General features: G+C 45.6%; 2 protein-coding genes across 2 annotated transcripts; one reads left to right on the top strand and one right to left on the bottom strand.

Annotated features, from left to right (window-relative positions):
* Positions 1-2,180: 2,180 nt before the first annotated feature.
* Selenoh (selenoprotein H) lies at positions 2,181-3,124 on the top strand. The gene is made up of 4 exons (XM_004667720.2): positions 2,181-2,429; positions 2,515-2,660; positions 2,754-2,879; positions 2,952-3,124. The coding sequence occupies exons 1-3, from the start codon at positions 2,308-2,310 to the stop codon at positions 2,852-2,854; spliced, it is 369 nt and encodes a 122-aa protein (XP_004667777.3). The 5' UTR covers positions 2,181-2,307; the 3' UTR covers positions 2,855-2,879; positions 2,952-3,124.
* Positions 3,125-4,166: 1,042 nt separating this feature from the next.
* On the bottom strand, positions 4,167-13,452 carry Btbd18 (BTB domain containing 18). Its single transcript, XM_045147674.1, has 2 exons — positions 13,329-13,452; positions 4,167-6,187 (listed from the first exon to the last, which is right to left on the bottom strand). Exons 1-2 carry the CDS (start codon positions 13,450-13,452, stop codon positions 4,167-4,169), a joined length of 2,145 nt encoding a protein of 714 aa, XP_045003609.1.
* Between the last annotated feature and the right edge of the window lie 5,325 nt (positions 13,453-18,777).

Raw genomic sequence — 18,777 nt, 5'->3', positions numbered from 1 at the left:
ATTGAGATTCTTGAGATGCCATTGAGAATTCTGTTGGCTGATCAATTCAGGCTCCATCCAGAACCTTGATAAGGTTCTTCTTTGGGTCTCAACCCACTCCAGCCTTCTCTGGGGCAAGAGCTGTCTGTACTACTCCTTCCTGAAGTTCTGGCTTCTCAAACGTCCTCTTGCCTCTTTGGGCTTGAGCTCTGCATTCCGTATTTCTCTTAAATTCTGGAATTCCCCATTTCTGGCAATCCCATTCATGTTTTAGGCATGAGCTCTTTTTTTTCCCCTCCGAATTAGTGTCTTGCTCTAGACTAGGCTGACCTGGAATTCACTATGTCCTCTCAGGGTGGCCTTGAACTCGGGGCAATCCTCCTACCTCTGTCTCCCTAGTGCTGAGATTAAAGGTGTGTGTGCCACCACGCCTGGCTTGTTTTTGTGTTTTCCCGGTAGGGTTTCATGTAGCTCAGGCTGACCTGGAATTCACTATGTAGTCTCACGGTGGCCTCAAACTCCTGGTGATATTCCTACCTTGAGTACTGGCATTAAAAATTTGAGAGATGGGCTGGAGAGATGGCTTAGCGGTTAAGCGCTTGCCTGTGAAGCCTAAGGACCTTGGTTCGAGGCTCGGTTCCCCAGGTCCCACGTTAGCCAGATGCACAAGGGGGCGCACGCGTCTGGAGTTCATTTGCAGAGACTGGAAGCCCTGGCGCTCCCATTCTCTCCCTCTCCCTCTATCTGTCTTTCTGTGTCTGTCGCTCTCAAATAAATAAATAAAAAATTTAAAAAAAAATTTGAGAGATACCATATGACCCAGCTATAGCACTCCTAGGCATATATCCGAAGGACTCATTTCCTTAGAAGTACGTGCTCAACCACGTTTATTGCTGCTCAATTTATAATAGCTGGGAAATGGAACCAGCCTAGATGTCCCTCAACTGATGAGTGTATAATGAAGATGTGGCACATTTATACAATGGAGTTCTACTCAGCAATAAAGAAAAATGTAGTTATGAAATTTGCAGAAAAATGGATGGACCTGGAAAGGATTATACTAAGTGAGGTAACCCAGGCCCAGAAAGCCAAGTGCCACATGTTCTCCCTCATATGTGGATCCTAGCTACAGATGATTGGGCTTCTGCATGAGAATGAAAATACTTAGTAGCAGAGGCCAGTAAGTTAAATAGGAGACATAAAGGGAAGAGGAAGGAAGGTTGGAGGGTACTTAATAGGCTGATATTGTATATATGTAAGTACAATGATTGAGATGGGGAGGTAATATGATGGAGAATGGAATTTCAAAGGGGAAAGTGTTGCAGGGGGGAGGAAGGGAATTACCATGGGATTTTTTTTATAATCATGGAAAATGTTAATAAAAATAAAAATTAAAAAAATTTTAAAAATCCAAAAAAAATTTTTTTTTGAGAGAAAGGGAGAGAGAATGGGCATGCATACGCCACCTTGTGCATCTGGCTTGTGTGGATACTGGCAAGCACCTTAACCGCCACGCCATCTCTCCAGCCTGTAAGTTTTATCCATAATAAAACCTATAGGGGGCTGGAGAAATTGCTTAGTGGTTAAGGCGTTTGCCTGCAAAGCCAAAGGACCTCACTTCGATTTCCCAGAACCCACGTAAGCCAGATGCACAGAGTGACTCAAGCATCTGGAGTTCGTTTGCAGTGGCTGGAGGCCCTGGCCCGCACTTTCTCTCTCTCCACTCTCCCAGATAAATATTTAAAAAAAAACAAACCCTATAAATTTTACCCTTTGGTCTCTGAATGTTAATTCTTTGACTTCATAAGACTGGGGACACCCCTAAAATATCGGTGCGTTGGCATAGAATAACACCAATTTCCCTAACACCATTAATGGGTCTGTGGTTCAAAGCCCACTTAATATCATAGGCCATTCTGTTAGGTTTCACCAAGTAAAATTGGTGAGAGTTAGCTCATGCATGTAATCTTGTGCATATAAATTGCATGGAAGTAGGTTTGGGATTAAACCGCAGATTTCAGAGAAGAGGGTTGGTGGGTGGGTCGTAAATATGGGAAACCCTAAACTAGGCTTGTTTACAGAACATTAAGCCCTGTGCTGGGTGTGTGCCCATCTCAAGCCGAGGCAAATGGTTTGCTCTGGTAACCCCCGGTTTGCGAAGGCAGAGTGGTTGTGACCGAAGGTCCCGCCTCCAGACCACGTGGGCGCAGCGGGCCACGCTTTCCGCTCTTTCTTTACTAAGCTTAGGGGCTGCGCCTTGGGGTTCAGCAACCCGCTTTCTGGCTTAACGCTCCAGTCTCTACCGTCCTGCCTCCGGTTCTGAGCACCATGGCTCCTCGCAGGAGGAAGCGGAAGGTCGAGGCCGCCCTGGGAGCGAACTCGGAAAAGCGGGAGAAGCTGGCGAACGGCGGGGAGGAAGCGGAAGGCGCGGTCGTTGTCATTGAGCATTGGTGAGGTGTCTGGGGTGTCGCGGGGCCGGGGGCGGCGTCTTAACCTGGGACTCCCCACCCGCAACCCTCGTCTGTCTGTCGGTAGCACGAGCTGACGCGTGTACGGGCGCCACGCGGCTGCTGTGAGCCAGGCGCTGCGCGGGGAGGCCCCGGAGCTGGCAGTGAGGGTGAACCCCTCCCGGCCCCGGAGAGGCAGCTTCGAGGTGACGCTGCTGCGGCCGGACGGCACCCGTGAGTGGGGCACCCCGGCTGGGGCTGGAGGGAAGCGCTACTTTCAGCTGCTGGTTTCGGGGAGGTAATCGGGTATGTGCTGCGCTTTTTCAGGTACCGAGCTCTGGACTGGGATTAAGAGGGGCCCCCCTCGAAAACTCAAATTCCCCGACCCTCAAGAAGTAGTGGAAGTGTTGAAGAAGTGCCTTTCTTAGAGGAGTTTGAAGTTCTCACGCTGAGGTTCGAAATGGGACGGGATAGGTACCGGAAGCGACCTCTGTTCCCCTTCACTAAACTCTCCCCTTTTTGCAGCTTTCAGTCCCTGGTGATGTTGGAGCATGTATGACGGGACATGACCAAACTTCAGTTATGTACCTGAAGCCCTAGTTTCTTCCTTTCCAGAAAAGATGGTTCAGTTGTGAGGCAACTCTCCAGTAAGGCATTGGAAAGTGTTCACATCTGGTTTAATAAAAGTTGAAATAAAATATCTGAGTAAGAGTAAACTTGAAATTTCGTGTTAAGAGAGATACAAAACTAGCCTCGTGGGGTTAATGATTCTTGTATTTTTCATAGGCCAGAGTTACCATTTAGTCTGGAGCTGGTAAAGAACACGAAAAATTTATAAAACTGCTGGGTGTGATGCTGCATGTCTGATTTCAGCACTCCTAAAGGCTAAGGCAGGATGGTCAAGAATTAAAGACCATTCTTGTGTATATGAGACCTTTGTAAAACACAGAAACAGCGGATGAAACAGGGATAGCACAGTGGTTAAAGGCGCTTTTTTGCAAAGCCTGCTGGCTGATATGTAATTCCTGGGTACCCACGTGAAGCCAGAAAAAAAAGCAAACAGATAGTATGGATGCAAAGTAAATCTTTTTTTTTTTTTTTTTTAAAGAGACTATCTTCAACTCACTTCCTGGAATTGATGATGGCAATACATCTTCCTGGCCCGTCTGGAGGTTTTTTCTGTACTTCCCATACTGGCAATGATAAGCCCCATAGGTTGGGCCTGGTGGCACAAGCCTATAATCCCAGCTGCTCAGGAGGCTGAGGTAGAATTGAAAGTTCAAAGTCAGCCTGAACAACTTGGTATGATTCCATTCTCACACATACAAGTATTTTACCTAATGTAATGTCACTTTTTGGAACATCTTTAAACAAAACCCAACCACAAATTGTGTTTTAGGTTTTCCTGAGTTTGCCTGGACTAGATAGCTCATGAATGGAGAGACCTGGACTTTACTCCTCCTCACTCACTGTAGCTGGGGACCACACAATTTATTTCACTTGTCACTTAACTGAAAAATAATTACAAAAAAATAGGATAGCTTAAGTTCATAATTTCCTACCCATGGTACTGCTTTTTAACCACCTGTTTTTTGAGGCCTGGGGAGGGAAGGGAACCTAGAAAAAGCCAGGGGTACACCTACCTTTTATGCCAAAGAGTACACATGCTAGCTTTTAAGCCTTTTGTTGGCCAGCACTCCTCACCCTCTGAGGGTCCCTAACTTGAACCTCTTGCCTCCACTATGTTAGTATATCTACCTCTGTTTCTGACTCTGAAGAAGGGTCAGGCCACACAGAGGGAGTAGGCCCCAGCCTCCCCTCTGCTGTCCAGTCCACCACATCAATCTCTTCATCTTCAGGGCTATCAGGAAGTGGGTCCAGCAGCTCAGAGTTACCAGTTACCTCACTTCCTGCCTTAGGAGCATGGTACAATACCTCATCCATGCTTAAGGACATGTCTAGCCCAGTCTCTGCCCAGTTTGAACATGGAGGTGAGAGATCGTAAGACCTTTGGGGAGGGTCATGGGAGACAAAGTGGAGAAGTTTATCTCCCTGACCATCCAGTGGCTGGGAGTTGGTGATTTCAAGGTTTGGAGTCCAAGAGCTTCTCAATGAAAGTGCCTCTCTACTCACCTCAGAGGGCATGACAAGAGGGCTGAGGAGCTCAATTGGTTCTTTGTTCTCAGAAGTCATGACAAGGGGACTGAAGGGCTCAATTGGCTCTTTGTTCTCACCAACAGGTTCCTTTTCCAATCCTGTGAGCTCTCTAGGCCAGAGGTCCATGTCTGGCAAACACCATTCTTCCTCTTCAATCCAGTTCTTTCCTGGTTCTGTCAGGTGATAACTAGGGGTCCTGCAGCTCTCAGGCCCAGGACTCTCCAGAGCTCTTACAGCTGGCTCAACATCTGAGCCACACAGCATGAAGTCCAGGATCTCTTCCAGCTCACTGGTGGCTGCAGCACTTGTGATTCGATACTCCTCAGCTTCACAGGGCTGCCCTAGCAGAGTCATATCAAATGCATAGCTCTCTCCACAGTCAATATTCAACAAGGATTCCTTCCCAATTAGCCCTGGACTGGACCCAAACTCAGACTTAGCAGGGTGTTCCCGGGAGTGGCTAGCAGACAGCAGAATGTCTTGTAGCCGAGAGCTCTCAGGGGAATCCTGACACAAATGTATTTGATCAGATAGTTCCTGTTCATTAACTGAAGAGAAGTGAGTTCCTGGAGGCTCTTCTAAGATCTGAGGGCTGTCTTGATTGTTTCTGAGAGGAGGGTCTTGTACCACCTCCCAGCAGGTTCCATTGACAATCTTCCGAAGTTTCACTCTCCCAATCTGCCCCTCCTCTGCAGAGTCTGAGCTGGGTGTTCTGAATTCAGGGCTGCGCTTCTTGTTCCCACCTGTCTTCCCAATGCCTGGTGGGCTTGGAGTGCTCTGTAAAGGATTGGCTATGCCTGACTTCTCCTCTACTCCCTGAGTGGCTTTACTTACACTCCTCTGCCTCCAAAGACGCCTCCCTGGGGGTGGGGGCGCACAACCGGGTCCACTTACTGTGCTGGAAGGCTTGGATGTACAGACATGGGGAGATGGCTTTGAGCGACTTAGCCTGATCTTTCTGGGCAACAGTCGTTCATTCACAGAAGGGTACAGGCTAGGAGGGGAAAGTGCTGTAGGACCTAGTGCAGGGTCATTCTTCTCCTTAGGCCCCACATTGTGGCTTGATGGAGATGAGCTTTTTTTTACAACTGGACAGGCTCTGGCTTTCTTCATCATAAGACTCTCTGATAAGTTATCTGCATTTGGTAGACTGGTCTTATGGGGCTCATCTTCCTCCCCTAAGGACTTCAACTTCACTGTCCCAAGAGGACAGGGAGTCTGGGTAACAGGCAGTGGAGTTCGTGGGCGGCGGCCAGGTGCCACCACTCTGGCAGAGATTGGTGCAACACTTGGTTGTAAACATTCTCTGTTTAGTCTTCGGCCCTGTGGGGCCTTCACCAACTTTCCACCCTCTAGTTGAAGGGTTTCTAGCTCAGATACTCGGAGCTGCCGGGCAGCAGAAAGTACATCCTGGGCCTCTTCTTGAGATACTTCCATCTCTGAGGTATACAGGAAGTCCACCAACTTTCTAAGTGTCCTGATCTTCAGGCCTCCAAGCTCCAATACCACCTTACAGCCCTGAACTGGCCTTTCCTGCTCCAGTCGTTCTGTGAAGAAGGGACTGCAGGCAGACAGGATGCAGCAGTGGGCTGGGACTGCTTCACCTGGAGGGAAATACACATACCTGTTAGCATACTAGGATGTTCATGAACTAAGAATAAGCTACTACCCAAAGTTTGCCTCTATGGAAAAATGTTTCTTCGGTCTCCCTGGAACCTTCTGCCATTACCTTTGGCTTAGCTAACTTTCTAACTTACACATTACTTCCTTCAGAAAACCTTTCTTAGCCCACTGCAAGTCTGAGTTAAGTGCTCCTGGGCACAGAAAGGTGTTCTGTGGTGATCACAGTACTAATCTGTATTGGAATTGCCTGCTTTGCACCATGGGCTTAGTGAAAATAGGGACCATGAGACTTTTTTTTACTGACGTATGTATCTAATACTTGACAAAACAGGGGTCACAGATGGCATGGTGGCATACATTTATAATCCCAACATTTGTCAGGCTAAAGCAAAAGGATCAGAGCAAAGGCTACAGGATAAGATCCTGTCTCAAAACATTAAGTTAAGCCAGGCATGGTGGTGCATGCCTTTAATCCCAGCATTAGCACTCTTGAGGAGGATTGCCGTAAATTTGAGGCCACGCTGAGACTACATAGTGAATTCCAGGTCAGCCTGGACTAGAGTTGAGACCCTACCTTGAAAAACTACCCCCCCCCAAAAAAAGGAAGAAAAGAAAATTAAGAGGCTGGATCAGATATTAAATGACTTGCTAACAAAGCCTGCTTACCTGGGTTTAATTGCCCAGCTGCTAAATGACTTTATTTTTGTGATGTGTAAGGTGGCATGGTGTTTGGCATACAATAGCCAACTACTGAAACTGGGTGTGGTGGTACATGCCTATAATCCTAGCACTGGGAGGAAGGCGGAGTCAGAAGGATCATGAGTTTGAGGCCAGCTTGGACTACATGGGGCTGGAGAGATGGCTCAGTGGTTAAAGGTGCTTGCTGGCAAAGCCTGATGGCCTGGGTTTGATTCCCTAGTACCCACATAAAGCCAGATGCAGAAAGTGGCACATATGTCTGGAGTTTGTGTTTGCAGCAGTGGGAGACCTGCTGTGCCATGTTCTCTCTCCTCTCAAATATTTTTAAAAATTTTAAAGAGGCCTGGAAGCCGGGTGTAGTGGTGCATGCCTTTAATCCCAGCACTTGGTAGGCAGAGGAAGGAGGATCATTGTGAATTTGATGCCACCGCAAAACTACACAGTGAATTCCAGGTTAGCCTGGGCTACAGCAAGACTGTGCCTCAGAAAACAAAAAAAGAGCACGCTGGGGAGATGGTTCAGCAGTTAAGGCACTTGCCTGCAGAGCCTAGCGACCAGAGTTTGGTTTTCAATACTCATGTACAGCCAGATGCACTGAGGAGCGCATCATGTAGAGTTCATTTGCAGTGGCAGAAGGCCCTAATGAACCCATTCTCCATCTCCCCCCTCCCTCCCTCCCTCCCTGTCTCCCTCCCTCCCTCCCTCTCTCCTTGCAAATAAATAAAAATTAAAAGAAGCCAAGCATGGTGGCACATGTCTTTAATCCCAGCACTTGGAGGAGGCAGAGGTAGAAGGATTGCTGTAAATTCAATGCCAACCTGAGACCACATTGTGAGTGCCAGGTCAGCCTGTGCTAGAGTTAAGACCCTACCTTGAAAAGCCAAAGTAAAATAATAATAATAAAAGAAAATTTAAAAAAATGAAGGCCGGATATGGTAGCACACGCTTTAATCCCAGCACTTGGGAGGTTGAAGTAGGATGATGGCCGTTGAGTTCAAGGCCTCCCTGAGACAACATAGTGAATTCCAGGTCAGCCTGGGCTAGAGTAAGATCCTATTAAAAAAAAAGAAGAGGGATGGCTTAGCGGTTAAGGTGTTTGCCTGCAAAGCCAAAGGACCTATGTTCAATTCCCCAGCACCCACATTAGCCAGATGCACATGGGGGCACATGTGTCTGGAGTTCATTTGCAATAGCTGGAGACCCTGGCATGCCCATTCTCTCTCTCACTCTCCCTCTTTCTCTGTCAAGTAAATAAAAATAAAATCCTTTAAAAAATATCTTGCCCATCGGGCGTGGTGGCGCACGCCTTTAATCCCAGCACTCGGGAGGCAGAGGTAGGTGGATCGCTGAGAGTTTGAGGCCACCCTGAGACTACAGAGTGAATTTCAGGTCAGCCTGAGCCAGAGTGAGACCCTACCTTGAAAAAAAAAAAGGAAAAATAGAAAACGGACCAGGCATGGTGGCACACACCTTCAATACCAGCACTTGGGAGGCAGAGGTAGGAGGATTGCCAAGAGTTTGAGGCCTCCCTGCGAATACAGTGAATTCCAGGTCAGCTTGAGCTAGAGTGAGACCCTACCTCAAAAACGAAAGAAATGTAATAGTATCAGTAACACACTGTAGCTAGGACATTAAAAGCCCTGTCCTAGCAGGGCAAGGTGGGGCATACATGTAATCCCAGGAATTGAAAGATAAAGTTAAAAGGATCAGGAGTTTAAGGACATCCTCAAGAGGAGCCTGGATTACATGAGACTCTGTTTAAAGAAAACAAATGACTAAGGAGATGGCTCTGTGCTTCTTACTGTGTAAGCATGAGGAACTAGGTTCAATACCTGTGCATTCCTATAACCCCAGTGCTGAGGGGTGAACACCAGAGGATCACTGGATTCTCTGGTCAATCAGTCTAACTGAAAAATGGAGAGCTCCAAGTTTAGTGAGTGAGTGACTGAGGGAAATAAGGTGGAAGAGCAATAGAGGATATCCAACATCCTCCTCTGGCATCTGCATACATGTACATGGGGTGAGCACATCTGCCACACATACATACACACACACAAATTAGGCTGGGCCTTTAATCCCAGCACTTGGGAGGCCCAGGTAGGAGGATTACCCTGAGTTAGAGGGCACCATGGTGAATTCCAGGTCAACCTGGACTAGAACAAGACCCTCCCTCAAAAAACAAACAAAACTTTAAACTTTACAGTTATTTTTTGTTTATTTTGAGATAGGGTCTAGCTATATAGCTGGCCTCAAACTCCCAATCCTCCTGCCTTAGCCTCTTGACTGTTGGAATTAGAACTGTAAACCACCACGACCAAGCTTAGTTCCTTCCTCCCTTTCTTTCTTCCTTTCCTTCTCTCCCTCTTCCTTCCTTCTTTCTTTCTCTTTTCTTTTCTTTTTGCATATGTGTGGTGAGCATATATGCCATATGGGTGTACATGTGTTATGTATGGATACCAGAAGTCATTATCTGGTGTTTGCCATAATCAGTCTTCAACTTAAAAAATATTTATTTAGGGCTGGAGAGATGGCTTAGTGGTTAAGTGCTTGCTTGTGAAGCCTAAGGACCCCAGTTCGAGGCTCGGTTCCCCAGGTCCCACGTTAGCCAGATGCACAAGGGGGCGCACGCGTCTGAAGTTCATTTGCAGAGGCTGGAAGCCCTGGCGTGCCCATTCTCTCTCTCTCCCTCTATCTGTCTTTCTCTCTGTGTCTGTCGCTCTCAAATAAAAAAAAAAAAATTATTTATTTGCAAGCCGAGAGAGATAAAGAGAGACAGAAAGAATGGGCGTGCCAGAGCCTCACACCACTTCAAATGAACTCATATATATGCACCACTTATTGAACTTGGGTAATTATGCTTTGTGGGCAAGTGCCTTCCCAATTTATGTTTTAAAAAATAATTTATTTAGAGCCAGGTGTGGTGTTGCATGCCTTTAATCCCAACACTCAGGAGGCAGAGGTAGGAGGATCACTGTGAGTTTGAGGCCACTCTGAGACTATACAGTGAATTCCAAATTCCAGGTCAGCCTGGACTAGAGTGAAAACCTACCTTGAAAAACAACCAACCAACCAACCAAACAAACAAAAATATATATATACATGAGAGAGAGAGAGAGAGGCAGAGAGAGAATGGGTGTATCAGGACCTCTGGCCAATGCAAACTCCAGATGCATGCACCATCTTGTGCATCTAGCTTTATGTGGGTACATGAAAGTCACACCTGGGGTCTCTGGCTTTGCAAGCAAGTGCCACTAAGCCATCTGTCCAGCCCCCAACTGACCTTTTGAGACCAGGTCTCACACTGAATCTTATGGATGTGGCTAGACTAGCTAGCTAGCAAGCCTCAGGGATCATCTATTTTTTCCCCAGTATTGGGATTACAAAAGGGCACTGCTAAACCGGGCGTGGTGGCGCAGCCTTTAATCCCAGCACTTGGGAGGCAGAGGTAGGAGGATCACTGTGAGTTCGAGGCCACCCTGACACTACATAGTTAGTTCCAGGTCAGCCTGGACCAGAGTGAGACCCTACCTCGAAAAAGAAAAAAAAAAAAAAAAAAGTGCACTGCTGTGTACAGATTTTACATGGGTGCTGGGGATCAAAATTCTGGTTCTCATGATTTCATGGAAAGTACTTTACAATCTCCCCAGCCCCTAGGTTTGTTGGTTTGCTTGCTTGCTTGCTTTTTTTTTTTTTTTTTAATTTTCTTTTTGGGCTGGAGAGATGGCTTAGTGGTTAAGCGCTTGCCTGTGAAGCCTAAGGACCCCGGTTTGAGGCTTGATTCCCCAGGACCCACTCCAGACAGATACACAAGGGGGTGCAAGCGTCTGGAGTTTGCAGTGGCTGGAGGCCCTGGCATGCCCATTCTCTGTCTCTATTTGTTGCTCTCAAATAAATAAATAAATAAATAATAAAAATTTAAAGTTGCTTTTTGTGGACAGGCTCTCACAATGTAGCCTTGAATTTTAAGAAAATATTATTTACTGGCATATATGTGTGGGCCTTTGGCCTCTTGCCACTGTAACAAAATACCAGGTATGTATACCATTCTTTGTTATCTGGCTTTACATGGGCCCTGGAGATTTGAACCTGTACTGGGAGGTTTTCAAGCAAGTACCTTTAACCACTGAGCATTATCCCCAGACCCATGGCCTTGAACTTATAGTGATTTTTCTATCTCAAACTCCTAAATGCTGGGATCATAGACATGAACTACCATGCCCAACTTATACATTTTTATTATTACTATTTATTTATTATTATTTTGTTTAGTTGTGTTGAGGTAGGGTCTCGCTCTGGCCCAGGCTGACCCATTCACTATGTAGTCTCAAACTTAAGGTGATCCTCCTACCTCTGTCTCCTGAGTGCTGGGATTAAACGGATGCGCCACCACACCCAGCCTATTTTGGTAGAGGTAGGGCCTCAATCTAGCCCAGACTGACTTGGAATTCATTATGCAGTCTCAAACTGGCCTTGAACTCACAGAGATCCTCCTACCTCTGCCTCCCGAATGGGATAAAGGCGTGCAAAACCATGGCCAGCTACTTCTATGTATTTTATATATTTGTTTTTTTTCAAGGTAGGATCTCACTCTAGCCCAGGCTGACTTGGAACTCACTGTGAAGTTCCAGACTGGCATTAAACTTGCAGTGATCCTCCTACCTCTGCCTTCAGAATACTGTGCGCCACCACACCCAGATTACTTTTATTTTTATTTTATTTATTTATTTATTTATTTATTTGAGAGCGACACAGAGAGAAAGAGGCAGAGAGAGAGAAAGAGAGAGTGGGCGCACCAGGGCTTCCAGCCACTGCAAATGAACTCCAGACGCATGCACCCCCTTGTGCATCTGGCTAACGTGGGTCCTGGGGAATCGAGCCTCAAACCAGGGTCCTTAGGCTTCACAGGCAAGTGCTTACCAGCTAAGCCATCTCTCCAGCCCCTTACTTTTATTTTTGATGATTTTTTTTTGTTTTTGTTTTTGTTTTTCAAGGTAGGGTCCCACTCTGGCCCCAGGCTGACCATGTAGTCTCAGAGTGGACTCAAACTCTCAGTGATCCATGCCCAGCTCACTTTTATTTTTTAGTGGGAAAAAAACAAACAAACAACAACAACAAAAATAACTAGTCATGGGCTGGGGCGATGGCTCAGTGGTTAAAGATGCTTGCTTGCAGCCAGATGTGGTGGTGCACGCCTTTAATCCTAGCACTTGGGAGGCAGAGGTAGGAGGATTGTTGTGAGTTTGAGGTTACCCTGAGACTGCATAGTTAATTCCAGGTCAGCCAGAGACCCTACCTCAAAAGATAAACAACAACAACAAAAAATCTTTAGGGATGAATGGGTACAATAGAGGCATGTCTGTCATGGTGGAAACCAACTGCCCTCTAATTGGACTGGAGGCCCACTCCATGAGAGGGAATACATCCCTGATACTAAAAACCTACAACAGGGGTAGTTATGAACCCTAGGGGTGTAATGTCTGCTGCTGTCTGGGTAAATGTATATACTATACTCATCAAACTGGCCAGTAAGCACTTCTCTTAATGTTAGTACCTATATATTAATGCTACTCTTACTTTTGGTAGAGAACCTTCTCTTTTCAGATGGCTGTGACTTTAGGATGACTCAGAAGGCATCATGGTGCTGGGAAGAAGTGACAGGAGTGCTCAGCACTGCAATATCTCTATCACACCTTCCAAGGCTCAGGGTCCATGCAGAAGAGATGGTGGAAAGAATGTAAGAGCCAAAGGAAGGGTAGGACTTCTTACAATGTGCTCCTCCAGAGACAAAATGGCCTAGATATCCATGACCTCACAGTGCCTGACACTACCTACAAAGGACCATCATAATAGGAGGAAAAGATGATGACATCAAAATAAAAGAGAGATTGATTGAGAGGAGGAGAGAATATGATGGAGAATGGAGTTTCAAAGGGGAAAGTGGGGGGAGGGAGGGAATTACCATGGGATATTGTTTGTAGTCATGGAAGTTGCTAAAAAATAATTAACTTTTAAAAAAATAGATAAATAAATAAAAAATCTTTAGGGCTAGAGAGATGGCTTAGTGGTTAAGACATTTGCCGGCAAAGCCAAATGACTTCGGTTCTATTCCCCACATGCACAAGTTAGCACATGCATCTGGAGTTCACTTGCAGAAGCTGGTGTCCCTAGCACACCCATATATTCTCTCTCTCTCAAATAAAAAAAAATGAAGTAGAGGTAGAAGGGTAAACTCAAAGTATGTTCAGTTACATAATGGTTTGAAGGCCCCAATTCTCCCCTATCCCCAAAACTAAAAGTCCTGTAAACAAATAGCTTTCTACCAAACAGTTTGCAACTTCTGAAGGTACCGGCATTTTCTTGGTTTTGTTGTTCACCTATGGCCTTATCTTATTCTCAAGTTTTCAGTTGAATCCCCACTCTTACCTTCTGCCTGCAGAAGGACATCACAAAACACACCACTCTGCTGCTGGTGGTGAAGCTGCAGAAAAGCCACCCGGAGGAACCTGGGGTTCCTGTACAGGATTTTAGAGCTAGCAGGAGAGCACATGTTGTTTTTGGTTAAACCTTCTAGGTTTTCACAGATTAGATTCCTGTGGGTGAGAAAATATATTTCAGAGGTGTAGCTACACCTAATTTGTTTTTTGTCTGTAAAATGGAAGGGAAATTTTGAAGGTAAAAGATAATAGCATGAGTTGAAGAAACATTAGTCCATAAGTTATTCAAGAAAGAATATTACCATGGTAGTTATTTAGGAGCTCAGATAAATCTAGGCTTGAACCTAACCTACCTATATAATCTCATCCAGGTGACCTAACTTCTCAGAGTCCCACTTTTCTCATCCAAGAAATGTGACTAATATGGTACTTACCTTGTAGGACTTTAAAAAAAATTAAGTGAGGTAGGAGGATCACCATGAACATGAGGTCACCCTGAGACTACATAGTAAATTCCAGGTCAGCCTGAGCTAGAGTGAAAGCCTACATAAAAAAAAAAAAAAAAAAAAAAAAAAAAAAAAAAAAAAAAAGCAGGGCATGGTGGCACATAAATGCCTTTAATTCCAGCATTACACTTGGGAAGCAGAGGTAGGAGGCTAGCTGTGAGTTTGAGGCTGTCCTGTGAGTAGAGAGTGCCAAGTCATCCTGGGCTAGGGTAAGTACAGTGAGACCCTACCTTGAAAAAAAAATTAAGTGAGTCAGACATGGTGGAGGATACTTGTAACTCTAGCACCTGGGAGGTGGAGGCAGAAGGATCAAGGAGTTCGGGTGATCCTTAGCTGAGTTAGAGACCAACCTATACTACACAGTGAGTTCTGAGTCAGTCTGGGCTAGGGTAAAAGAACCCTCAAAAGAACCCTAATAGGGCTAGTGAGATGGCTCAGCCGTTTAGGTACTTTTCAGCAAAGCCTAATGACCTGAGTTCAATTTCCTAGTATCCATATAAAACCACTCAATAGAGCACACATCTGGAGTCTGTTTGCAGCAGCTGGAGACCCTAGCAAGCCCATTCTCTCTCTCTGCTTGGGAAAAAAAAAAAATGGACTGAGAAGTGGATAAGCAGTTAAGGCATTTACCTGCAAAGTCTAATGACCTGGGTTAGATTTCCCAGTAATCATGTAAAGCCAGATGCACAAAAGTGGCACATGCATCTGGAGTTTGTTTGCAGTGGCTAGAAGCCCTGGTGTACCCATTCATATTCATTCATTCTCTCTCTCTCTCTCTCTCTCAGCTTGCAAATAAATAAATAATATTTTTTAAAAATATAAGGGGCAGGGGGGCTGGAGAGATGGCTTAGCGGTTAAGCGCTTGCCTGTGAAGCCTAAGGACCCCTGTTCGAGGCTTGATTCCCCAGGCTCCACGTTAGCCAGATGTACATTTTGCATGCATCTGGAGTTCGTTTGCAGTGGCTGGAGGCCCTGGCGCGCCCATTCTTTCTATCTGCCTCTTTGTCTGTCTGTCGCTCTCAAATACATAAAAATAAACAAAATCTTTAAAATAAATATATATATATGGGGGGTAAGCCACGAGTGGTGGCACATGCCTTTAATCCCAGCACTCGGGAGGCAGAGGTAAGAGGATTGCCATGATCTTACCTTGTGACAGTTACTGTGGTGTTTTTGTGGTAATTTTCAATTAGTCTCACTTCTACCTTTAATAATTGGGATGTAGCCTCTGAGTTTTTATTTTAATTACAATAAGATATTCAGGATAAGTATAAAATTAGATCTTATGGATGTAAACCATGCTAAAATTATTTCAAATACTAGTATCAAAGAAAAGAAAGCTAAGTTGTTAACATGTCTCAGAAAATATCATGAACTTAAGGAAAACAGTATTTATGATTTACAAAATTTGTTCAGTTTTTTACTTAATGCTGACTTGAAACTGAAATTAGTTTTATTTAGAAATTGCACAGCACATCCAAACTTTTTAAGAGTGTCTAAATTTATATTACTTTGGGGATCTTTTTTTTTTCTTTTTGTCAAAATCTTGAATAAAGTTACTTAGACATGATTAAAAAAAGAGGATTGCCATGAGTTCGAGGCTACCCTGAGACTTCATAGTGAATTCCAGGTCAGCCTGGGCTGGAGTGAGACCCTACCTTGAAAAACCAAAAATATATATATACACACACATATGGCTAGAGAGATGGATCTGCAGTTAAGGTGCTTGCTTGCAAAGCCTGACAGCCCAGGTTCAATTCCCCAGTACCCATGTAAACCAGATGCACAAAGTGGCACATGCATCTCTAGTTTGTTTGCAGTGACAGGAAGCTGTAGTGCTCCCATACTCTCTCTCTGTCTGTCTCTATTAAATAAATAAAAATTTCTGTCTCTCTTCTCTCTGTGCTTGCAAATAAATAAATAAAATATTAAAAATAAGTTGGGGGCTACAGAGATTATTCAGTGGTTAAGGCACCTGCCTGCAAAGCATAACAACCCAGGTTTGATTCTCCAGTTCCCATATAAAGCCAGCTTCACAAAATGGAACATGCATCTGGCCAGTGGCTAGAGACCCTGGCATGCTCATTAACTCTCTCTGTTTATCTCTCTTCTCTCTCTCTCTGCTTACAAATAAATAAATGAAAATATTTATTAAAAAATAAGTTGGGGGGCTGGAGAGATGGCTTGGCGGTTAAGGGGTTTGTTTGCCTGCAAAGCTTAAGTATCTTGGTTCGACTCTCCAGGACCCTCATAAGCCAGATGCACAAGGGGGCGCAAGCGTCTGGAGTTTGTCTGCAGCGGCTGGAGGCCATTCTCTCTCTCTCCCCCTCCTCCCTTTCTCTCTCTCAAATAAACAAATAAATAAAATATGTTTTAAAAATTAATTGGGGGCCAAGCGTGGTGGCACACGCCTTTAATCCTAGCTCTTGGGAGGCAGAGGTAGGAGGAGTGCCATGAGTTCAAGGCCACCCTGAGACTACACAGTGAATTCCAGGTCAGCCTGGGCCAGAGTGAGACCCTACCTCGAAAAAACAAAAAAAAGTTGGGGGCTGGAGAGAGAGCTCAGCAGTTAAGTTGCTTGCCTGCAAAGCCTAATGACCCAGGTTCAATTCCCCAGTAACCACATAAAGCCAGATGCACAAAGTACAGCATGCACCTGGAATTCATTTGTGGTAGCCAGAGGCCCTGGCATACCCATTCTTTCTCTCGCTTTGTCTCTTTAGTCTCTCTCTGCTTGCAAATAAATAAAAATAAGTAAATATTTTTTAAAAATAGAACCAAAATAGCCGGGCGTGGTGGCACACGCCTTTAATCCCAGCACTTGGGAAGCAGAGGTACGAGGATCGCCTGAGTTCGAGGCCACCCTGAGACTACATAGTGAATTCCAAGTCAGCCTGGACTAGAGTGAGACCCTAGCTTGGAAAACAGAAAAACAACAACAACAACAACAACAACAAAAAATAGAACCAAAATAAAATCAACCGAAATTAGGGGCTGGGGAAATAGCTTAGTGAACAAAAGCACTTGCTGCACACACATAAGGACCTGGATTTGAGCTAGGTATGGCTGTGTATGCCTGAAATCCCAAGGTGGAGGGGGTAGAGACGAGACACAAGATTACAGGGGCTCCCTGGTCCTGAAAAACAGGGAGCTCTAGGTTCAGTGAGACTGTCTCAAGGAAATAATGGTCAGAAAGCAATAGAAGAAGACATTTTTCAAAGGGTGTGGGCATCTGCACACATGCACATACACACACACTCCACGCATTTTGCATACATGCACAAACATGCAAAAAGAATTAAATAACTCAGTAGAGGCAAAATTCGTAGCACAGTGGATGGCCTAGCACTAAATAATTATGTTCATCAAATGGCAGGAAACTTTTACTATTATCCTTCCACTTCTCTCATTCATATTAACCCTGAGACTCAACTCCTAAAGTGCAAACAGCTCACATTCTTCCTGAGCACCACATTCCAGTGCATTACCCTCAATTTAACACTATTAAAAAGACAATGCTGGCTGTAAAACTGTCTCTAGAACACCTTCTTTCTCTAAACTCACTCTACCATGCTAACCAGCAGAGGGTGCACAATAAAGAAAGATCTCACACAGGAATAAGGACACTGAGTAGCTCACACTTGCAATCCCAGCACTAGAGAGGCTGAGGCAGGAGAATCAACATGAATTCAAGGGCACCCTGGTTTATGCAGTTTTATAGCCTGAGCTACAGAGTGGAGTGACTTTCTCATAAATAAATTAAATAAGTAGGAAATTAAAAAAAGAAAAGAAATAAGAAGATTGAAATCGTTGGTTCAAATGTAGTTCATCAAAGTGAGCTTGTGTTACGCCCCCTTGCAAGTGCTCGCGCGCGGACACACACACACATACACAGGAGGCTACTCACTGCACAGCTGTGTTCTTTTTCTTGGCATGAAGTTTTCTGTTAGGTGGCACTGAGGGTCCAAAAAGTTGATGTTAAAACTATTGGGGAAAAAAAGAGAAAGGTAAGAAAGGGCAGAGTCAGTTGGATTTGCTACTCAGGAGACTGAGGCAGGAGGACTGAAAACTCCTGTTCACTCTGGGATAACTTAGTGAGACTCCACCTCCAAATAAAACAAACAAACAAAAAAAGGAAACTGATGGTGTACATGCTCAGTGATATGGCACTTGCCTAGCATGTATGAGGAACGCCTGCGTTTCATAACTACGGGGAAAAACAGACGACTCAATTCCCATCCCAGCCATATGACATTCCCAGCCATATGACATGTGACACGTGGATGACATAGACATCAGTTTCAAGGGTGCTAGGAAAGCTTTCCAAAACACTGGCCTTTCCTCCAGACCTAACCTGGCAGTTTTGCAGCAGGATCTGCTCCTGTTGTCCCGTCTGTCTTCTCGGGGTCCTCTGTGCGGTGTGCCTTGCTTCCTCGTAATGTCCAGCCTCGTGCCAAGAGGCTGAGAGGTTCTCCTTTTGGCCCAGAAACGAAGGAATGAGGGCTGGCAGAGAAAACAGGGTGTCAGAGAAGGCCCTGCAAAAATGGGCACCCGGGCCCAACTTCTTTGAGGAGAACCCTTTGGCGCGAAGGTTTCTGGGAATGGAGCATGGAGACAAAGAAGGCCCGACGTCAGGGCTCACCCTCACGGATACCTCCGGCTCTGCCCACGCGGGTTCTGCAGTCTCCCCGGACGTCCTCGTACCACCGTGAGTCTCCCGCACCCACATGCACCGGGTGGTGGTGACGAGAGCCACAGTCCACGCGGTGCGGGCCACTCACCGCGCGCGGCCACCCTCGCGCTAGTACGTCGTCGTCGTGCTGCCCGACGACTTTCTTCCTCTGCGTGCCAAGGCCTACGTCCGCCAGGATACGTCATTCCCATTGGCCAGACGTCCCTGGGAGAGCCAATCAGAGGAGGAGAAGCGCTTTG

Source organism: Jaculus jaculus, chromosome 1, assembly GCF_020740685.1.
Source record: "Jaculus jaculus isolate mJacJac1 chromosome 1, mJacJac1.mat.Y.cur, whole genome shotgun sequence".
In the NCBI taxonomy this organism is placed as follows: domain Eukaryota; kingdom Metazoa; phylum Chordata; class Mammalia; order Rodentia; family Dipodidae; genus Jaculus; species Jaculus jaculus.
Note: the sequence above shows the minus strand (reverse complement) of the source record. Positions and strands in the feature narration are given on the sequence as shown.

What these genes read in the sequence shown, in the direction of transcription:
- Btbd18 (XM_045147674.1), bottom strand. Translation starts at nt 13,452, where the DNA reads ATGTGCTCTCCTGCTAGCTCTAAAATCCTGTACAGGAACCCCAGGTTC. An exon ending in TGTCCTTCTGCAGGCAGAAG is followed by an intron (nt 6,188 to 13,328) that starts GTAAGAGTGGGG and finishes ATTTCCCTCCAG; the next exon opens with GTGAAGCAGTCCCAGCCCAC.